This window comes from Oryctolagus cuniculus, chromosome 16 (assembly GCF_964237555.1).
Source record: "Oryctolagus cuniculus chromosome 16, mOryCun1.1, whole genome shotgun sequence".
Taxonomy (NCBI): domain Eukaryota; kingdom Metazoa; phylum Chordata; class Mammalia; order Lagomorpha; family Leporidae; genus Oryctolagus; species Oryctolagus cuniculus.
Genome location: NC_091447.1, coordinates 24,217,108 through 24,240,253, shown reverse-complemented (window position 1 = coordinate 24,240,253; position 23,146 = coordinate 24,217,108). Strand labels below are relative to the sequence as shown.

General features: G+C 42.2%; 1 protein-coding gene across 6 annotated transcripts in view; it reads right to left on the bottom strand.

Annotated features, from left to right (window-relative positions):
* BBS9 (Bardet-Biedl syndrome 9) overlaps window positions 1–23,146 on the bottom strand; it is a 440,716-nt gene that overhangs the window by 53,839 nt on the left and 363,731 nt on the right. For all 6 annotated transcript variants that reach the window (XM_008261624.4, XM_008261625.4, XM_002713746.5 and 3 more), the window contains one exon: window positions 5,781–6,003. In XM_008261624.4, coding sequence (XP_008259846.1) covers window positions 5,781–6,003 — 223 coding nt within the window. The remainder of the gene's footprint in view (window positions 1–5,780; window positions 6,004–23,146) is intronic.

Genomic DNA, 23,146 nt, shown 5'->3' with positions numbered 1-23,146 from the left:
ATTAATTTTAATTTTACATGCTCTCCAAAAGTCTTTTGCTTTCCCAATATCTACAATGAAATGTTGGTCTCAGATCAGGTTGCCTTTTTCTGATTCCTCAGACCTTCCATAGTTTAATCAATTCTGAACTTTCTCAGTTGGTACAAGCTCCTTTTCTGTAATCGTACCAGGGTCATTCACTGTTACTTCATAACAAACATTCTGAAAAGGAAAACTTTTAAAAGAGTATAAAATGTTTCCTTCTAAGCTTACATGTTTACTCTACTAATTCAACGCTAGAATCCTTGTCAAGTTCTCCCAGGTACCTTTGGGAGTTTACATTAGTATTTATTCTTATTACTACGAAAAGCTTAGATTTAGTGGGAATTGGTTATGTGTCAGGCACTCGCTCAAGCATTTTCCATGTACTACTATATTTCATTTGGCAACAACCCTAGAGTAAAAATATCATTCTTATTCCTACTTATAGCTGAGAAAATTAGAAAGTAGACAGGCAAAGAAACTTGCTGCTTATCACATAACTGGTAAAGCATTAAACTAGCTCTGGAACCTTTGAATGCTTTTGACCTCAAAGTCCATTTCACAATGGTATTTTCCTGTTTTGGAAGGCACCCTTCTCCCTTTTTTTAAATGTACAAAGTATCACATTCTGTGTAGGGAAAACAGATTCAGATGCCAAGAAGTACTTTTTCCTGAGGTCTACCCCATATTAAATTCACCTAAATTTCCCAAGGAAAGACTTCATACTTAGAAAATCAAAGTGTAGAACCAACAGTGAAATTATACTGACCATATGAAAGTAAACACCAAATGTCTTATCAAGCATCTTAGATCTTGGAGAATTAAATTTAAATTCTGTTGAAATGTGTCATTTGGAAGTAGCCTCAACATAACATCAAACCCTTATGGGAAAATGGTCACTAACTCAGATTTAAAATACTAAAAAGTGGGAATTTTAAATTTTAAAACTCCCAAAAAGATAGGCTAGATACCTTATTCAAAAGTATACTCTGTATTGAGATTTATACTCTGTTTTCCTATCTATTTAATATATTAAAGATATAAAAATTCTTATACCTGGGTGGTCCACATTACATCTCAAAATAATAATTTTTCTGATTCATGTTCATGAAGACACTCATGTTTATCATCTTTTTGCTTCCTTTTTTTCCCCCTCTCTTTCTTGGCTTGTTTCTGGCCCAGAAACCTGGCAATGCCAAAGCAAATACAGCTGAAACTATGTCCCATTATGACTTCTGAGGCACGTGATCTCATGAAGAGAACATTTCACTGCAGCTCTTGGTCAGCCTGCACCATCTTTAAGCCCTTTCTCCTCACCCAGCTTGCTCTGCCTGCCTTGCTGGGCGCTCACACAATTTGTTGGCCAAGCTTGCACAGCACATGCTATCCTTTACCTATACTGCTTCTTGGTGAGCACAACACCACTTAGATGAAGATGCTTAACCAAAATAAATAAGACATGATCATGAGGTTATTAATGATTGATATTCCCGGGCTGGCGCCATTGTACACAAGGTTAATCCTCCGCCTGCGGCACCGGCATCCCATATGGGCACTGGTTCTAGTCCGAGCTGCTCCTCTTCCAGTCCAGCTCTCTGCTGTGGCCTGGAAAGGCAGTGGAGGATGGCCCAAGTACTTGGGCCCCTGCATCCACATGGGAGACCAGGTAAAAGCTCCTGGCTCCTGGCTTTGGACTGGCACAGCTCCAGCCGTTGCAGCCATTTGGGGACTGAACCAACGGAAAAAAGACCTTTCTCTTATCTGTCTCTGTCTGTAACTTTGTCAAATAAATAAATAAAATCTAAAAAAAAAAAAAAAACCTTTAAAAATTATTCATATTCTAATATCCATGAGGCTAAAATGATTAGCCTCCAAAATCATGGGTTAAATGATAGGACTACCCATGTCCTCACATATATTTAGTTGTGCATATGTGCTTGAAAGATTCAAATCTAGGCTGTAATTAGGGCTGCTAAAAGACTGTCCTTGACATATTGTCCTAGACATGGAGGCCATAAAAGGAAGCCTTCAGCAAACTAAGGCAAATACTTAGCCCCAAATACCTACAAGTACAAAACAGGTAAATACAAGTATGAGAAGGTGACAGACCACTGTGTCATTCACATTCAGATTTTTTAACAGTGCCCTGGTGTTTTTAATGCTGTCCCAGTGGCCCTCTATGACTCTTGCTCTAAGGGTACAATGCACACAGCTAAGACTGGAAAAAGAGACCTTTCCATATAGGTAGATTTCTTACAAACTGTATTTCTCAGCAGAAAAGATACAGATATCAAAGCTGCAAATAAGAGAAATAGATTGATGGTTCTGCAATAAAAAAAAAAATGTTCCCAGAAAAGGTTAAGCAAAATCTGACAGCAGATAAGCAGAAGAAATGCAGAGAAAAATCCACCAGGCAATTCCTGGTGGAAAAGACTTCCAGAGCCTGGACGCCAGGGAGGATGCCGTCATCGTGGCCTTCGCTGGAGCAGCGAAAGGGCATCTCCAAGGTGCTGGGCTCATAAGGTCACAAGGCTAGAAAGGACCAAGGGCTTTCTGTTCGGAGATGTTTATCCATCTGCAATTTAATAGGGAACATGGTAAAACTACACACACTCCAGCCTTTTAATCCTAACCACTTGTCACTTTCCCTCCTTAGGCCTTCCTTACCTCAGCTGTTAAGTGAGGGAGCTGAACCAGCTAATTTCTAGGTTCCCATCGAGAGCATAAAACTAGATCAGGGCTGAAAAATGCCTGCGCGCTTATGTGTTTAGCGAGACCCTCCTTCCTCCTTTCTGCTGTGCTGTTTTACCTTCAAACATTCAGATACAACTATTTAAGGTCAACTAACATTCTAAGTTGCATGATTTAAGGGGCTGAAGCAGAAATAAAAGTATTTATTATCTCTGGGATATCATGTCACTTATAGAAATAAAAATTAAGCACAAAACAAGTTTAAAATAAACCTTTAATATATTCTTCATGGCAAAGGAATGAGACTACTATGTGGAACTATTTGTTCTCCTCCTCCCCCGCTGCTGGACCCATTTAAGTGACAAGAGGCCAGATCAAGAATAGCTTACCCAGGAGGAGGATCTGGCCAGAAACGACTGTGCACCACTGTGGTCTGTGTGGTCTAGAGGGATGCACCGTGGGCTAGGAGACTTGGATTCTAGACTGAATCCTTCCAGTAACTATGTAACTTTGGGCAAGAGATTTTGTTTTCCCTGCCCCTGTTTTCTATTTGTAATACAGTAATAATTCTACATGTCTTTTCTACCTCAAAAATGTGCTAAGTCCAGGGATAAAGTGCATGAAACATTGTGAGCTCTGGGTTACAGGCAATAATTGAGCATGTTAGTGTCAAAGAACATGGATTGAATAATTTGTTAAGGCCTCATTGTTGTGATTAGATTGAGTGTCACGCAATCACAGAGCCCCACAGGGGATCACCAGCAAGCAAAGAAAAAAGGCACTGAGACCATGACCATGAGGCATACCAACAGCCTCCGTCTCTCCAGTGTTGGGCGTGAGAGGCATAAGCCTGGTTTACTATCTCCTGGCTGTAAATACATTTTCATCTTTCTGCCTTTCTTCATTCTTCCTTCTTCTGCTCCTGCTTTCTAAACATTCAAAAACTCAGCACTGAGGACCGAAATGTTCCATATCCTAGATATAGACATAACCCTCAAGTTGCTTACAAATCTAGTTATTGGAATGAACATGACTAAAGTTCCATGGTCGACAAGTGTGACTGAAGGACCACGTGTTCTCTCCAGGTGTCAGATTGGTGCTCACAGCACTGCCACTCGTCTCCTAATGGCTGTTCCCAAGGAGGCTCAGACAGTGTCTGGACAGGTTGCTCAGGGCTGCAGAGGCCTGGACTGACAGGAAACCAGTAATCAGGACAGCTGACCCAATCCCCTTCAAATGTCCTCTTTCATATACTTGCCATTTTCCCTCAAGCCCCCTTTACTTTTCTGTGGACAGGCATGGAAGGTGAGTCATACAAGGTTACTGCAAAAAGTTCATGGGAAATGGAATTAAAGGGTAAGTTTATTATAGTGCCCAAGATTTTTGAAATCCATGCATAGTTTTTTTTTTCATAATACACATTTTCCATGAATATTGGAAACCCTAAACAGATTTCTCAATTTTTTGCCCCAAAGTAAACTCATCTCTGAATTCCATTTTCCATGAACATTTTGAACTCCCATCACAGATTGAATTCAGATGAATAGTGAATATTTTTCATTTGTCATCTCATTAAGCCATAACACTTATTTCTTAGGAAAATAATCCTGTATCAGTGGACAAGGCCAGATGAGAGGAGGCCCAAGGAGCAGGTAGGGGCATATTACAAGGGCAAGATGAAGACAGCACCCACTAAGACAAACAGCATCAGAACTGCTTCTCTGGGGCAAGGCCTTTCTATTCTGAACAGCCAAATAAGAAACAGTCTTTGGGGAGTACATGCTGGGTTCAATCTGTGTGTAGTTAAGATAAAAATATTTCGAATCAGAGAATATAAAATCCCATGATCTCAAACCACCTGTTTTCTCACCCCTGCATTTAGAGCCTCAATTATACGTACAGCCATAACAATGGTAGCAATAACAGTAGGAGTTTCTAAGTGTGACTCTATTCTAAGCATCGAGCTAGCTGCCTTACAAACACGTAAGTCCCCAGAAACAAGGCAAGCATTCCTAAAAGCACCTTCTAGAGAGAGAAAGGGAGACTGGAAAGGTAAGTAACACATCGAGAGTCGATAAGGAAGACGGGATAGAGGCAGGCCCCAAACATGGGCCTGTCTGCTTCCAGAGTCTGCTTATTAATGATGCTACACTGCCTCCACGTTTATGGTTTTAGGATTTTGCTTGCATTCCTTTTTGCTTCTAGGAATGCTGATTGTGGGTGAAAAGAGGGCAACAGCCAAAGCGTCCATATGGAGGTGAGGGGGAATGAACAAAAGGAGAGTAAGGAGGAAGAAGAGAAAAATGATATCACATCTCATACCACGCCCCTTGCTTGAGGAGGACATGGATGCCACAGCTGCCAGATGTCACCCACCCATTCGTGTTATCCTGCTGCCTTTTGCCATAGACAGGAGAAGGGAAATGAGAGTTGGGCACTGCTGCTTTCAAGGAACCCGAGTATGGTACATCTGATTGCTCAGCCCTGCTCACCGCAGGAAGAGCAGACCTAATGCCCATGCCCCTCGCTGCCTGCCAGGCAGGGCTCACCGGGATCTCACTCCACCTTGGCCACAGGTGCATCACCTCTGAAGCCTGCTCGTATCTCTTGATCCATGATCTTTCCCTCTGTGGCACATGCATTATTCCAATGATCACGATACAAGCAGACAGCCAAGGGACTCATCTCATCTGGATCCCATTAGCTGCTTGTATTATGCTATTTACATTTATGAAATATAGTGTCACGAGATCACATTTAGTAAAACTTTGCCTTAAAATACTTTTATTCGCTAATCCACTTTTTATTGGTTAGAAGCAAAACAAAATGGATCATATATTTAAAAGGAAAGAAAAAAACATACCATTTCAGAACTGTTTAGCAAGCAAATACCCTGAGAATATTTATCCAAGTGGTTATCCTGGGATATCTGAGGGGACACGTGAAAGCAATTTTCTTGGCTATCATCACTTTAATATGAAATTGAGACCCCATATACAACCACAGACACATTCCTGTAACCTGGGGGCAGCACAGCTGTGCGTGGGGAGCGTGGCCGGAGCCCTTACCTGGCATGACCATGGGCTGCGGGGCCGCCGCGTCAGTACTTAAGCAGAGACGGCCACCTTTGGCCAACCTGTCGCAGAGCAAGGTGATGTGCTTCTTCAGTCGGCTGGTGTCTTTGGGCGCGTCCAGCTGGCTGCTGAGGTTCAAAGCCTGCTCCTTTGAGCTCTTTGACAAGCAGGTCTTCAGCAGGTGGGAAATGGCAGCATCCGCCGTTTCTTCCCAGCCCTGGATGCAAAAGCCAACTCTGAATTTGTGCAAAGATGACAAAGGACCACGTAGACACTTAATGTCAACCTGATTATCCCAAGTTACTCAGTGTTGTTTACCTGTTGGGAGTTGTGAAGTACTTGGTGTCTGGAATGTTCCAGACCAGCCTGGCTTTGAATTCAAGCTGTTTGACCTAGAATGAATTACTAACTCCCCTCAGCCTCATCCTCATTTACAAACTAAGGATGCTAATGAGGTTGTCCCTCACGGGGGACAGGGTGATTCAATGAGAGGACATACAAGAAGCAGCTCTCGATTTGCCAAACCCAAAGTCATCACCAACAATAAGGAAAATCTCAGCTGCAGGTGCATCTTTCGACCCAGTGAGTGAAACCGCTGGGATTGTGGTTTGGCCGCACCATTCTGCTGAGGGACAGCTGGCCAGATGGGGAGCACCTCTGAGACACTGTGCGGCAAACTTAAATGGAGAGAAACCCCAGGTGTCTCTCTCAGCTACTGGTCCCACAGCCTCAGGGGTACAGGCAGAGACCACAGGAGCTTGTTTGAAGAGGGATTTGGGGAGACACAACACCCTAGGAGGTCTGACTTCAGAGGACAGAGGTCACACGAGGCAAGGAGGCCGACCATTTGTCCTGATTTTGCTGGGAACAGCATGGCTGTGCTGCAGGAAAGACCTGGAGAAGTACAGTGTGACCCAAGCACTGCGAGGGCTGCAGTCCTAGGAGCATCGGTGCCGGGCAGGGACCTCAGCACCGCCCCGGGGGCACTGTCACCAGCAGGACTGAAATGGGGAGGCACCACCCTCAGGTGGGTTCAGACAACACTAGCAACAAGGAGTAAGGGAGCACAAAGGAGGGGTCAGGTGATGAATTCCCACTAGGCATCCTTCAGGAGCCCCAGGAATAGCTGGGTAAGACCTCTGCGGGGGTCCAGAGGCCTTGAGCAGCAGCCTGAGTGAAGACTGGGTGTCCTTGTCAATGTCTCTGCATTTGGACTCAGGCTGGTAAGCCCTATGGCACTACAGACATGGCAATAAAAGAATTTACAAGGAGATTAATGGAGTTTATTCTCATTATCAAATTGCAAGAAGACTCTAAGACCCTGAAACCTGAAAGTCGGGGAGAAGGTGCTCCTGGGAACCATCACTGTTGGGACCAGTCCATCAGCCTTATTATGTGAGCCACTTTTCAAATACGTAAGCACAATAAGGTTCCTCCCAAGCTTCAACTCCTAAGTGCAAGCGTTCAGTTTGGCACATAAGGCGCTTTCTGCTCCAGGTCCTGCTCCATTGTTTTCTCGTCCCACTCCCTGCACTCACACTGTCTCCCTCACTGCCTCAACTCTCAGGCTGTATGGTCCTACCTCTACACTCGTATCACCACTCACAACTCAGCTCAGACACTGCCATCCAAGGAAAGCATCTCAGACCCACTTTGGGGGCTCGGAGACCACTTGTACCAGTTCAGGCCCAGCACTCTTCATCCTGTGCCATGGTTGTTGCGTGCCTGGTTTTCCCACTAGTGTGCCTAGTTCTCCCCACCCCTGCACTGTGCTAGGTAGTCAAGACTGTGCTTGCAGGACAGAGATAGTGAGATACAGAGAGCCAAGATCCTAGAGTTGAGAGGACTTGGGAGACTTCCGACTTCCGTCTTGTAGGATTTTCCCAGGATTCTTTATATGATAACAATTATTTGCCTAGGCCTGATTGTCTTTAAGATTCAAAGTTGCTCATTTTGAGGCAGTCTTGCATACAAATATTGCTGCAGTGTGCCTAAATCTGCTCCACTGGCCCTTTCTCTATCCTCCAGAGCCTGCAGAATAAATCTAAGCCTTCTTCTACATGACAGCCCTTTCTATCTGTGAAGACAGCGATTCTGTACCCTCCCCTCCAGAATAAACATCTCCGTTCCTCCGGCTCTTCCTTACATAAACATGGTTTCAAGTTTTCGCTCCATCCTGACCACTCTTCTTTGAATAAGCTCCAATTTTACACACTTAAAAATTTATACAGCTATGCAGAGAACTCTAAACTGACCCCAAGACACCAGGCCAGGGCTTGGGAGCGCAGGGTAGCTCCCAGCTGTCCCTTCCGTCTCCTGGGAATGCCACCTGCCAGCCTGGCCTCCGCAGCCACCGCTCTTGCAGCTGCGTCACACTCTTCACAAGGAGCACAGATGCCCAGCCCAGGCCTCTTCCACATGTGCCCTCTCTTCCCCTGCAGGGTTTATGCAGTTGGGTTTTTAGAACAAAATGCACATGCTCATGCGTCCACTAGAGAACTTCCCACTGATCGGCATGATAGTTAATCAGGACTTTGCATTCTGCTGGCCCATTACAGATGCCACTAGAAAAGTCAAGAAATAAATTACTTTAAAATGATCTCGAAAATCCTTTCAAGAGACCTCAAACACTGTCAAAGCAGCTTCCCACCCCAAACCACTAAAGAATAATAAACCACTGGTAACCACAAAAATATTTCTCTACTACTAACAAAATCTAAACTGGAAAAATGTCTAAAATTGACTGTGTTTCAAGAATGATAAAAGATAAGGCAAAGTAAGGATCCAAATGTCACTGGAGAGGCATATGTTAAGTCACTTTTGGAGGCATTGACAAAGGCCTCTGCAGTATAAGAATGAAAGATTCTTGGAATATAATTTGGCATATATATGCTGTGTGGTCATTTTAGCATTAAAATAATTCCTATTCTCTTTTAACCTATTCATCTAAGCAAACTACTCTATCCATAAATATATTATAGTAACATATTAGATAATTTAACTAGATTGGGCATTTAGTTCATATAGTAGTACAAGAAAATGTCTTTTTCCTACTGCCAACTAGCAGATCAAGTTAAAAACCATGCTATGTTGACGTATTTGATATGTATATTTCTTTAATTTATTGAGACATGAAACCAATGGTTCAGAAAGATTGCTACTAAAATGCAGAGTTATTATTTGGAGGGCCTGAAATGCTACCTAAGCTCACGTGTGCTAACACAAAGGAATGGTTATGAGACACATGAAAGGCCTTTGAGCCAAGTTTCTGCTTGTTCTGCTACCCACCCTGCTAGTCTGCCCTGGCCACCATGCCTCCATGTAAGTACTAAGCAAGTAGCTTATCAGAAACAGAAGAAAGTTTATCCAAGTTTGCAAACTAATCCTCTAGGCCACCCACCAAAGTAGCCAAAGAGAATAAATTAACAGAGTAATCCCTGCAACATGTGAAATAGGACAGCTAGGCTGAACATGGCTGTTGATAAGCCCCTGGGTTTTTATTTAACCTCATTCCCCTCACTGCCCCTTCACTGTGTAACCTTAGATAACTCAATCTCTCCGAGATCTCCATCACACAGGAATAACACCATTCACTAGGCCAACCTTAAATGGGTAGGAAGGCACTCTGAAACATTAAGTGGAAGATATTACAGGATAAGCAAAAATATTCAATCCCACTTTTTAAAATCAGAAAACAGAAATATACCATTAAAATCCAATGTGCAAAGTAACATTCCTAAAACTTTTATTAAAACAAATTACAAATTCCTGCAAACTTATCTTTCTAATAGAAACACTACCACATCCTTAACTATAGTGGTAGAGGGAAAAACCACACACTGCCACAGTAGCACTTACTACCAAAGATGCACACAGCCAACTGTAAGGAAGAGAGAAAAGATTAAAAAGATCTAAGGAAATAAATGGAGCTTATGCAGACACAGTCCAGGCTGCAGGTGAGGAAAGAAGATTCTTGGAAGTACCAAGTCTGACACTACACATTTGAAAGCAAAACAACCTCACCCATATTCACTTATCAAATTGTATTAAAGGGGAAAACATTTCCTCTTGAAAAGAGCTAAAGGATTCACAATGAAAAGTCTTTGGTGTTTATGACTGATTCACAGAGATTACTTTATATTGTGTTCTATCAGATTATACTTTGCCAAGATAAGCTATAAATTACATATTTTGGAAGGTGTACGAACTTTCCAAGATTTATCTAGGGTCAGCTTATTTCCAAAGAATAGACTGGGTTCAAGAAATCTCCCTTTCGATCAAAGAGGGCCCAAAACATTGAGCTCTTCAGCTTTGAGGAGTAAAACAGCTTTTTGAGCCTAAAATATAGAACAAAATAAAATGAAACCAAGTCGTATAATCTTTATGACCTCTTACTGAGTTTAAAATCATATTCAATGCCTTTAATGAAAGAAAGCATTGAAAAATAAGCTTGGCCGGCGCCACAGCTCAATAGGCTAATCCTCCGCCTGCAGCGCCAGCACACTGGGTTCTAGTCCCGGTTGGGGCGCCGGATTCTGTCCCGGTTGCCCCTCTTCCAGGCCAGCTCTCTGCTGTGGCCCGGGAGTGCAGTGGAGGGTGGCCCAAGTGCTTGGGCCCTGCACCCACATCGGAGATGAGGAGAAGCACCTGGCTCCTGGCTTCGGATCAGCGCTGTGCGCCGGCCGTAGTGGCCATTGGAGGGTGAACCAATGGTAAAGGAAGAGCTTTCTCTCTCTCTCTAACTCTGTCTGTCAAAAGAAAAAAGAAAAAGAAAAAGAAAAAGAAGCTTAACTTTGTCAATTTATCAATAAAAAAATGAAGAGAATTCTCAGCTACCAACTGTCATTTTCCAATATCATTCCTTTACTCTGAAGCGACCTATTAGGCTTTTGGAGTTCTCTCTTGGGCATGACTCAAAAGCTGTAAAAATCTACTCAACCAAAAGTATAGCAGAGTGTGGGCTTATTTATCCCTCTGAAAAATCAAGCAAATGTCTTCCTACTGAATGAAAATTTAAAACCTGTTTAACAAAATAAATAAGCTAAGTGACCTTCCTAGAGTTGAGCTGTATAAACAAGACACACAAGTTCACTTCAAACCAAACTAATCCAATACTTTCATTTTTAGCTCAAGTTTTGTCAGGATATTTGCACTTGACCTGGACTCCCATCCTGACCTCAATGCTTTAGATAGAGGAACACAAAGCAGGTTCTTTGAATTATCATGAAATTTGACCCTGACTAGCCATAATCAGTCAAAAAAAAAAAAAAAAAAGCAATACATGAATAACATCCCATGGAGATGGAGACAGTCACCTGGAGGAAACATTGAAGTTTGTTTTAGATGAAGGATTACAATCATATGAACATAGAAGCAACTTACTAAAAAACAAAATTAAGATTGGAACATCAAATTGATAATGAAGATTCCAAGGGAAAGCTGCCTTTTTTAAAAATTTTATTTATTTGAGAGGTGAGTTATTGACAGTGAGGCAGAGAGAAACGTCTTCCATTTGCTGGTTCATTCCCCAAATGGCCACAATGGTGGGAACTGAGTCAATCTGAAGCCAGGAGCTTCCTTCATGTCTCCCACACGGGTGCAGGGGCCCAAGCACTTGGGCCATCTTGTACTGCTTTCCCAGGCCATAGCAGAGAGCTGGATAAGAAGAGGTACAGCCGGGACTAGAACTGCAGGCAGAGGATTAACCTTCTGTGCCATAGCACCGGCCCCTGAAAGCTACTTTTTGTAGACTAGATCATTTGGACCAAATTTCCCACTGAGAATGAGAAAAAAAAATTTTTTTAAAACATTTCTTTGAAGAAACAGGAAAGTTAAAAATATAGTAAAAATTACCAGGTCGAGACCTAGGCGATAATGGGGGCTCAGGAAGGCGAACCCAGAGTTTGAGCCTGTTTTTCCCCAAAGTGATGAGCTATGGGGTGTACCATGCAACACACAACCTTCACGCATTCACCACCTCACACTGCAACTGTACAGTAAGGCCTCCTTATTATGGAAGGCTACATTCCAAGACCCCAAATGGATGCCTGAGCCCCAGGAGAGTACTGAACCCTCTATGTCCATACTTATCTATGATGAAGTTTCATTGATAAGTGAAGCACAGCAGAAAATAATAAACTAGAATTATAATATACCATTATAAAAGTTATTTAATACTTATGAATTATTTGCTTCTGAAGTTTTCCATTCAATGATCTCAGACTTCAGTTGACTAAGGGTAACTGAAATTGCATAAAGTACAACAATAGATAAGGGGGACTACTAAACTTGCTTATCACATTTCTATGAAAGAGGCAGATGGGCCACAAAAAGTAGATTAGATTAGAAGTCAGAAGACCTAGGCCGGCGCCGCGGCTCACTAGGCTAATCCTCCGCCTAGCGGCGCCGGCACACCGGGTTCTAGTCCCGGTTGGGGCGCCTGATTCTGTCCCGGTTGCCCCTCTTCCAGGCCAGCTCTCTGCTGTGACCAGGGAGTGCAGTGGAGGATGGCCCAGGTGCTTGGGCCCTGCACCCCATGGGAGACCAGGAAAAGCACCTGGCTCCTGGCTCCTGCCATCAGATCAGCGCGGTGCGCCGGCCGCAGCACGCCGGCCGCGGCGGCCATTGGAGGGTGAACCAAGGGCAAAGGAAGACCTTTCTCTCTGTCTCTCTCTCACTGTCCACTCTGCCTGTCAAAAAAAAAAAAAAAAAAAAAAAAAAGAAGTCAGAAGACCTAGATTGAATTGTGACTTTATTTTCATACTGAGTCTGTTTCCTCATCAATAAAAAAATCAAGACAATAATATTTCCTTTGCCTGGTGCTTGTTAAGATTTAATGGCATATGCCTAGCAATTACAGGGTGTTAATTCCACGCCATTATTCTTACTTGTGAGAGTGCTCTCCAAAAGCTGATCTTTTCTGAGCTGGTTCATGGGATTAGTAACAGCAACACCAATAATAAGACTAAAAACTATTAAGGACTTCTTATATGCTAGGCAAGTGTTCTTGGAATTTTACAAATGCTATTGCAGTTCATTCTTCCCTTAACCCTAAGAGGTAGGCATTATAACTTTTAAGATTTATTTGAGAGGCAGATTAAGAGAGATAGACAAAGGACAGGTCTTCCATCTGCTGGTTCACTCCCCAAATGGCTGCAATGGCTGGAGCTGGGCTGATTAGTAGCCAGGAGCCTCTTCCTGGTCTCCCACATGGAAGCAGGGGCTCAAGCACTTGGCCTATCTTCCACTATTTTCTCAGGCCATTAGCGGGGAGCTGGATCAGAAAGGGAGCAGCCAGGACTCAACAGGCGCCCGTACGTGATGCCCGCGCTGCAGGCTTCTCACTGAGGCTTTAGATATAAAATTCTTCATCACAAATGATATAATTACTAAAAGCAGGAACTGCAATAGGATCCATGACTGTATGGCTCTATACCCCATGTTCTTGGCCTGTATGCTACCATGTACTTCTGTCCCATTCCGTTATATGTATCTCAATCTAATGTTATCAGAGCTGCTTAGCCTCCTCTTAAAATACTGAGCTTTAGAAAAAAAACTTCCCATAAAAAATTTCTTTAGCACCATCAACATAGTCACAGGACCAGAATTTAAATCAGTTTCTCTGTCCACGTGAATAATCTGCATATGACTACATGCATAATCAAAAACACATTGATCTGTGCCAGTTTGATTGAATCAGACTTTTCTTAAAAGCTTTTAGCTCTACACAGACGTCTCAAACAGATATCCAGGAGTGACCTCTGCACACCATCATCCTTAAGAACATAATGGTCAGGGCCGGCGCCGTGCCTCACTTGGTTAATCCTCCACCTGTGGCGCTGGCATCCCATACAGGTGCCAGATTCTAGTCCTGGTTGCTCCTCTTCCAGTACAACTCTCTGCTGTGGCCCAGGAAGGCATTGGAGGATGGTCCAAGTACTTGGGCACCTGCACCCACATGGGAGACCGGGAAGCAGCACCTGGCTCCTGGCTTCGGATCAGCACAGTGCCAGCCGTAGCAGCCATTTGGGGAGTGAACCAATGGAAGGAAGACCTTTCTCTCTGTCTCTCTCTCTCTGTCTATAACTCTACCTGTCCAAAAAAAAAAGAACATAATGGGAACATAATGGTCCATCTTGACTCTGATGAGTCTACATTTTAGATGCTCATTGCAAGAATTCATTGAGAACACTTGGAGTTTCCATGCCTGTTATCAGATCATAAGACATATGGGGCCCTAGATTCCCCAAGTATCCATGTATCTGATGGAGCTAGGAAAACTTCAGTGATACCTAGGATAAGAGAAGATCTACGTGAGTAAACCCCTCTAACAATGTTGTTTAAGAATCTCAAAGAACAGGGAATGACCAAATTCAGGGGGAAAAAGTCTAAAAATACATAAAACCACTGATTTAAGTGTAAAGCAATACAGGATCCTTTTGCTCCTGTTTTTCTCTCTTCCCTTTAATTAGTTTGGATTTTTCAGGACCAGCCAGAAGTTTCGCTATTTTAGGATGTGGCTACCTACTTCTTTTTTTGATCAAGGTCACCAATGGATATGGAGCCGCTACAGGAAGGCCCACATATTTGATGCCCATTTCTGTTTTCTTCAAACAGAATTCATGTCTGGAGACAAAGTATCTAGAATGATATCTGAAATGATTATACAATGTTAGTGTCATTTTTCATGGTGATCCATCTAAGGAATGCATAGTAGTATAAATCTCAAAGCTCTATAGTAATTAGTTATAAAGTGGTATGTTTTTCCCTGTACTGATCCTTATTTTAAATAAATGTCTTTGTCCATTACATAAAGCATTAGTGTGAGTCCATATAGTCATTTATTTTAAAAATATTTATTTAAAGCTAAACTGGTACAAGATGTTACACTAAATACTGTGTTTATAAAGCAAAAAAAAAAAAATGGTGACTTAAATATGGATCCTACCTTCAAGTAGCTTACACTCAAGTAATAAGAATACATATAAATACTGATGTAGAAAATGAAATGTATTTAGAGGTTTAGACAAAGAGATTTAGTAATGATCTGTTTAGCCCTCCCTCCCCCATTCCTCAGCCCCCTTCCTCAAATAACAAGAATGACTTGTCAAAAGTTATTCAAGACAGAAAGGTCTGTCCACTTGTTTAACACATAGGCAAAAATCAAATAGCTTAAGTTCCTTTTAATGTTATATAAGGCAAACCACAAGTTGCTTCCATTTGCAGGGCTTTCTATCAGAGAATTTAGCACAGGTATTCATAACTACAAAACAAATCTATACCTATTCTTGCTAAAGTAGCCCAAGTGAGGAAGAGGAAAAATTCAGCACAATCCCCTGGTCTACAGTTCTCCCATTGGGCAAGATTGTTCATTTTTGTGAGGTTCCAGAGTCTGGTTTGAAATCTTGCCTGTTATTTTCTAGACGTGGAACCCCAGGGATAGCTCCCATCTATAATTTGGAACTAACTGCCCTGAAACAAGAATAAGAGCACAAGTAATTTGAGAGCTGATACAAGAAGTGCTAATGGGGTTTGAGGAGTGAGATGGAGGAGCCTTGAAGGGCATGCTATTAAGAGTTACTGTTGGCCGGCGCCACGGCTCAATAGACTAATCCTCCCCCTGCGGCGCCAGCACCGGGTTCTAGTCCCGGTTGCGGTGCCGGATTCTGTCCCGGTTGCCCCTCTTCCAGGCCAGCTCTCTGCTGTGGCCCGGGAGTGCAGTGGAGGATGGCCCAAGTCCTTGGGCCCTGCACTCGCATGGGAGACCAGGAGAAGCACCTGGCTCCTGGCTTCAGATCAGCACAGTGCGCCGGCCGCTGCAGCCATTGGGGGTGAACCAACGGAAAAGGAAGACCTTTCTCTCTGACTCTCTGTCCACTCTGCCTTAAAAGAACAAAACAAAACAAACAAAAAGTTACTGCTATAGGTGGCCAGAGCTCAATCCTGCTGCACAGCTCCAGGAGTTGGTGTCTAACTACCCAAGATTTCCTTTACCAGAGGGATGAGGAAGATGGAATACTAATCTACCAAATCCCTTCAGTCACTGGCTAAGCTTGGTGGCCACACAGCCTCTGCCAAACAAAGGAAAGTCCGCAGGCAAGAAACCGCAGGTGTTCGGCAGGTGGAAACCTCAGGAATGGTGAGAGATGAAGAGAAGGGTAAGCACTCCCAGAATCTGCTGCAAATGTCATACTTCAAATGGACAGAGTGGGAATTAAATCAGGTAACACATGAAAAGTGCTTGTTTAATACCTAGCATAGGATAATACTCAACAAAAATTCATTTTCTTGAATTACAGGGGAAAGGCCTATATTGTGGAGTGTGTATTGAACTCCTTTTTTTCTTTACAAAAGGGAAATCTTCCAGTTAGTGAAGATTATTGGTCTTGAGATTGCTAAAAACTATATGGAAGATTTATTGGTCCTTCTGAGATTGCTAAAAACTATATGGAAATGATTTTGACCTCGAGTTCAGTCTCCATGGGTTAAAAAGCCATTGCCACTGCTGTTAAATCACAGCAATTAGATTCTATTTCCTAGGAAGCTGGAAAGTATAACCACCCCAAAAGCAGAAAATGAAGCCTATTCCTGCTACTGGTATCAGTGGTTTCATCTGCAAATTCTTATGCCCTGCAGGGAGAAAGAAGAGCTGTGCCCCAGTGTTTTGCACCACGTACGTATCAGTGGGATCCAAGTTCCTAACTGTGTTAAGCAATCTGCCACATTAAACATGACGGTGGCAGAGACTCAACCTTCATCGCTTCTCAGTGTATCTGTGGCTTTCTCTTCAGAAATCAACAATGGGTAAGGGCCTTCCTATTTATAGGAAATGTACTTCTGGTCAAGGATGCCTGCTCCAAGATGGAAAATCAAGGTCTTGCCTTTTGCTATAACTTCCTGCCCGCAATTCAAACCATTCACTTCTTTTCATAAAAGAAGGCTATAATTACAGTTCTTTCACTCTGTGCTTTACAATTATGTCCTGTCAGTTGTCGGATATTTCCCCACACATTTTATCATCCATGAAGCAGGGCTGTGTCATATTCAGTGGCTTCCAGGCTCTAGTCATGCTGTCATGGTTGCTGCCTGCAGACGCATACCCTGTATCTGAGCTGTTCATATCACATCACTTCCATTGACTTATGACCCATGTTCATCATCACCTGTTGAGTTAACTGTAGCTTAAAATATCTTAAAATTTTAAGGTAACTTTGAACCAAAAAGTTATTGTGTGTACAGAAAAGCATAGAAAGAGAGCAGTTGGAAGCATAAACTTGAAATCAGTGAAAGCAGCATTCACATCTGAAGAATGACAGCAACCTCATGTTTTCTTGCAAGGCAAAAGCTACGTGTCTTCCAGGAAGGATGAGAAGATGCCTAGAGAAGAAACTATGTGATGTTTTGTTACTGAGACACATACACATACACTAGTATTCTTTGCCAAGCAATATAACTGGAGTCAGGAAAAGTTGTCAGGTCTCTGGAATAGAAGTGGTTTCACTAGTTAAGATACCATACAGAGCTATCGTTACACTACTATACATCAATTTGCCTACAATTTCCTACTGATTTTGAACAGAAGCTTAATTTCCAACTTTTGATTCAACTCAACAGGGAAAAAGATGTGAAACTTTGAGTTTAGTCAACAGGGAAAACTTTCAGGATGGATATTAAGGTTCAGAAAAAAAAATCATGAAGGCAACAGCAACACATTCTAAAGAAGTGCTGTATCAATCACATTCTTCCCGACAAACCATACAATGTCATAAGAAGAAACACAGACTGGGGCTGGCACTGTGGCACAGCGGGTTAACACCCTGGCCGGAAGTGCCAGCATCCTATATGGGCACCGGTTTGAGACCCGGCTGCTCCACTTCCTATCTAGCTCTCTTCTGTGGCCTGGGAAAGCAGAAGATGGCCCAAGTCCTTGGGCCCCTGCACCCACATGGGAGACCTGGAAGAAGCTCCTGGCTTCTTCTTAAAAATTCTGAGTGATAAAAAATGTTACACTATAGCTAACTGACAGGAGTTTTTTTCTATAAAAATAATGCCACAATTTCCAGTGGATGGCATCTTATTGTTGACACAGAGTAACAATAACTACCAATTCCCAGTCATCTGTCATGTGCCAGGCACCACATTTGGCACCTCACGTACATTATCTCCGTCAGTTCTCACACAGCCTTCAGAAGAATATAAAGAGTATCCTCATGGAGTCCCATGTGGAACACTATTTTTAAAGTATGGCTTAGCATCTCTGCATTACACTGTTATTTCATTCTTTCAGATGATAGAAACAACACCAAACTGAGTCTGAAATGGTAAAATATGCAAAGAAGGCTCAGTGTGTGGTCTCAAATGCTGAGCTCAAAAACAAGCCATGTAATTTTCAGCTACCTTGTGTAAAATATATAATTTGGATATATATGTATGAATGTGTATATATATATATACACACACACACACACTTTGGTGTCTTATTAAAGACTTTCGTACATACATTTTTTTTCATTTAATGTTTATTGTGTTTCAGTAAATCACTTCTAGTAGATCATAGGCAAACTAATGAAGTCCAGATTATGTAGTTCAAAGGAGAAGTACAGTAAAGGATATACCTGTAATGTAGGAAGATTCCCTGTGTAACAGCTCCCAGCATAACAGTGTGAGAGGCAGGGAGTCTGCTGTGCTGAGCGCCCCTGACCTGGCTGACAGCTCACTCTGCACAGACTGTGGTTTCCATCAGACTCCAGGAATGCCTTCATGAGGAGGGCACTGGAGTGCCAAGTTCACACACTGTCTTAATCTCACATTCCTCCTCTGTACCATGGGTTTACTGGTTCCATAAGAACGCAAAGCGAAAGCCAGCTGAAATCAAATCCAAACAGCTACTCTCACCTCTCTTCATAGAAGAGCCAGCCCCCGGGGTGGGGACTAGTTCACCACTATATAGATAAAAACCAATGCTCAGATAGCACCACAACTTGCCTAAGGACACGTAATAAGTATTTGCTCAAAAAGAGATTTGAACCCCTTCTGCCACAAAGTCCTACTGAATTAAATATAATACAGTTCATATTTTCCTACTAGCATTTGGCTTGCTTTCAGCATTTCATAATTATAAATAGAAACATTGTGGTACCAAACAGATTTTAGTTTACCATCCTTACTACATTAACTTCAATACTGATTTCAACTGTAGGATTAGTTTTATGGCCTACATTTTCTTAGAAGACTCTTCTGGGAAGATCCTATCAGAAATATGAGGGTCTATTTTACTCCATGCTTGTCAGCATCCTTTTTACTACACTTGGCTAAATCAGTAAAAATGCAATATACAGGACAGTTGCTTTCACTTGCACATATTTGTTGCTGATACAATATGTACATTTTCATTTCTACTAAATATGAAGATATGAGAGCAAGTATATGTGTGTGTGTGTGTGTGTGGTGATCTAGTTATCAATATATCTTTCTGAGAGGTAGAGTTAGAAAGGGAGAGACATAGAATAAGGTCCTACATCCACTGGTTCACTCTGAAAATGGCAGCAATAGCCTAAGCTGGGCTTATCCGAAGCCAAGGGCTTCTTCCAGGTCTCCCACATGGGTGCAGGGGCCCAAGCACTTGGGCCATCTTGTACTGCTTTCCCAAGCCATAGCAGAGAGCTGGATCAGAAGTGGGGCAGCCAGGACATGAACCAGAGCTTATATGGGATGCTGGCACTGCATGCAGAGTCTTGGCCTACTATGCCACAGCACTAGCCCTTCTATACCTTTTTACAATAGTGCAGGAGAGACCAAGTTTTCCTCTTATAAGAGCCCCTAAATACTTTAGGTAGCTTATAAAAACAGGCATATAAAATGAAGATAATATGATTCCTTTTCAAAAAATGATTATAAAATACAGATATTGGAAGAATGTCTACAATTATGAGATATTATGAAAATACATGGAGTAGGGCATTTAGTCCAACAGTTAAGATGGCAACTGGGACACCACATTCCACATTTGAGTGCCTAGTTTTGAGTCCAGCTCTGCTTCCCATCTGTTTCCTATGAATGTTCACCCTGGGAAGTCAGCAGACGATGGCTCAAGTACTTGGGTCCCTGCACCCACGTGGTAGACTTGGATTGAGTTAGCAATGTCTGGCTTCAGCCTGACCCAACCCTGGCTGTCGTGGGTATTTCAGAGAGAGAGGGGAGGCAGAAACCAGCAGATGAAAGATTGTTTTTCTATTTCTCCCTACCTCTCCCTCCTGTCTCTCTGCCTTTAAAAAATAAGATGAACATGATACAAGATTTAGGAAAAGAAAAAAGGAAAAGAAATAAGAGTATCAGGCAATCTACAGATGAGTGCCGACGTATGCCTAGCCCCTTTAAGTCAGTGGACATGTGTAAGAATTTGTCCTTATATTTATTAGAACACGAGGCAAGCACTTGGGAGATTTTGAAGTACATAATGAGAGCTACATTTTATCACACCCCCAAGTGAAATTCACAAGATGATAGAAGCCAGAATAAAAGGGAGGAAATGAAAATTGACCTGCTCTTAAGGAAAGCAGATGGAGGGATGAGCAGAGACCATTACTTTAATAAGGAAAAGGCAGGCACTGCTGGCCCTGGTGTGAGAAAGAGAAGATGCATATATACAGAAATTCAGCTTTCCTAGAATGATGTGGGGAGTTGGGGAATCACAAAAAAATGAGTTTCAGAGACGAGAGACGGTGGAACAACGGGACTGATGCTCCCAAATGCTGGCATGGCGTTCATGCTGAACACAGGGGACAAGAGGGTCACGGGAAGCATGGAAGCGGCTGCATGACAGGAGAGCGCAGCTACCGAGTCCAGCAGAGGCAAGCAGGGCAGAGCACTGCAGACGCACGGACAGCAAGGCTGCTCTGGATGCCTCTCCAGATGGCCAGGTGGAAAAACAAGGGCCCACGTCAAGGAGGTAGCCTGTAGGCCAGAGTAAAGGACCACACACACACAGATGCCGACACAGAGCTGCACGTGGGTATAGATCAGAGGGTGAGCTGGTTTCCCAGGAAAGAAAGTCACTAATTTCTACATGTGTGTTTTTAGAAGGATGCAGTGTCACAGGAATGTCACAATCACCTTTTGCGATCCGTAGACTCAAACTGGGAGGGGAAAAGTATAAGGAAATTGAACTGACAAATTTACTTCAAACCAGGAACCACACTGGTAAGCATTATAAAGATAACACCAATTCTTATTTTCCTCATTGTGGTGGCTTCAATTTTATTTGTTACATGAATTTAAATCTTATCTGTTTTGCAAAGGAGTTAGGGAACACAGGGTGATGCTCCGATTTTTTTTTTAACTTTTATTTAGTAAATATAATTTTCCATTTAGTAAATATAATTTTCCAAAGTACAGTTTATGGATTACAATGGCTTTTCCCCCCATAACTTCCCTCCCACTCGCACCCCTCCCATCTCCCACTCCCTCTCCCATTCCATTCACATCAAGATTCATTTTCAATTATCTTTATACACAGAAGATCGATTTAGTATATATTAAGTAAAGATTTCATCAGTTTGCACCCACACAGAAACACAAAGTGTAATACTGTTTCAGTACTAGTTATAGCATTACTTCACATTGGACAACACATTAAGGACAGAGATCCCACATAAGGAGTGGGTACATAGTGACTCCTGTTGTTGACTTAACAATTTGACACTCTTGTTTATGGCATCAGAAATCTCCCTAGGCTCTAGTCATGAGTTGCCAAGGCTATGGAAGCCTTTTGAGTTCGCCAACTTCGATCTTATTCAGACAGGGTCATAGTCAAAGTGGAAGTTCTCTCCTCCCTTCAGAGAAAGGTACCTCCTTCTTTGATGGCCCGTTCTTTCTACTGGGATCTCACTCGCAGAGACCTTTCATTAGGGTTTTTGTTTGTTTTTTTTTTTTTTTTTTTTTGCCAGAGTGTCTTGGCTTTCCATGCCCAAAATACTCTCATAGGCTCTTCAGCCAGATCCGAGTGCCTTAAGGGCTGATTCTGAGGCCAGAGTGCTGTTTAGGACATCTGCCATTCTATGAGTCTGCTGTGTATCCTGCTTCCCATGTTGAGTTCCTCTAGTTTAAAATGTGTAAATAATATCAAACATGCCCATTAAAGCATTATTTCATGATACAGACATGAGCAAAGTTTAAAAATTATACATCACAACTTGCACATTTTATTCCACTTAGCTCCTATTCTGAGGTATTTCAGTTATTTCAAGTTTCTGAACAGCAAGCATGTCATCAGAAGGGTCTTGAAGACATGCTACATTCAACTCTGGCAGGGTAGAATATCATTCAATTAAATAACACCAGTTGCATCTAACTAGCAATGACACAGGGTATGTGGCCCTTATGAACGTGAAACTAACTCTTTTGTGTTTATTTTGCTGGCTAAGATCATGGGAATTACTAAAATATTTACTTTCTGCTCTGTGTTCCCATAGACAGCTGTAATTGTGATGCTACTTTAGCAGTCATGAAGGCAGACTTAATACTGACACCAGACTTCCTCCTTTTGTTTGCCTTTTAAGGAGCAGTCATTAATAATGGTAATGATTAGTCCTCTTGGTCATCATTCAATCCGGACAGCAGGCACAATGGCCCTTACATCAAACCTGACCTGTGACGTAGAACTCTGTAAATCTTTTAAGTGATCCCTGATAAGTCCCTCCACACAATAGAATTTCCTATTATAAACATCTGTTTTCTCACATGAACCATGTTGAACACGTTAAAAATAAGCTTTTCCATATCAGTATGTAAAAGGAATAATCAATCAAAACAAACAAACAAAAAGGCTGAAGGTCCAAGTCTCCTTCCCCCACAGATGTAAACATCTATCTAAACTTTCCCAGGGAATTTTAAAAGTCAGTACTACGGAAGGTAATCATTCAACTTTTAAGAACACAGTTAAGCTTCTCTTTTATAGAAAAAAATGATAATATCTAATAAAGGTTTGGAATATGCCTTTAAAGAAAACAAAAAGGCAAAATGTCACATACTGTGCCAATATTCCTTCTAATTCTAGGATTCTATGCAATGAGGTTCCAAAAGCAATACACTGTTGCTCTTTGCATTAAAAACTCCTGTACACTATGAGAAACAGTGACTTGATCAGCCCTTGTCCTGACTGTTGATGTACAATTTAATACTTTATCCCTTTTAGTATTTTTGTTTGTTCTAGTACTATTGGTTGAACTTTTTAATTAACACACAATTATTCTTAGGTGTTTAAATTTAACTGAAAAGTGATCCCTGTTGAATATAACAGTGGGAATAAGAGAGGGAGGAGATGTACAATTCGGGACATGCTCAATCGGACTTGCCCCAAATGG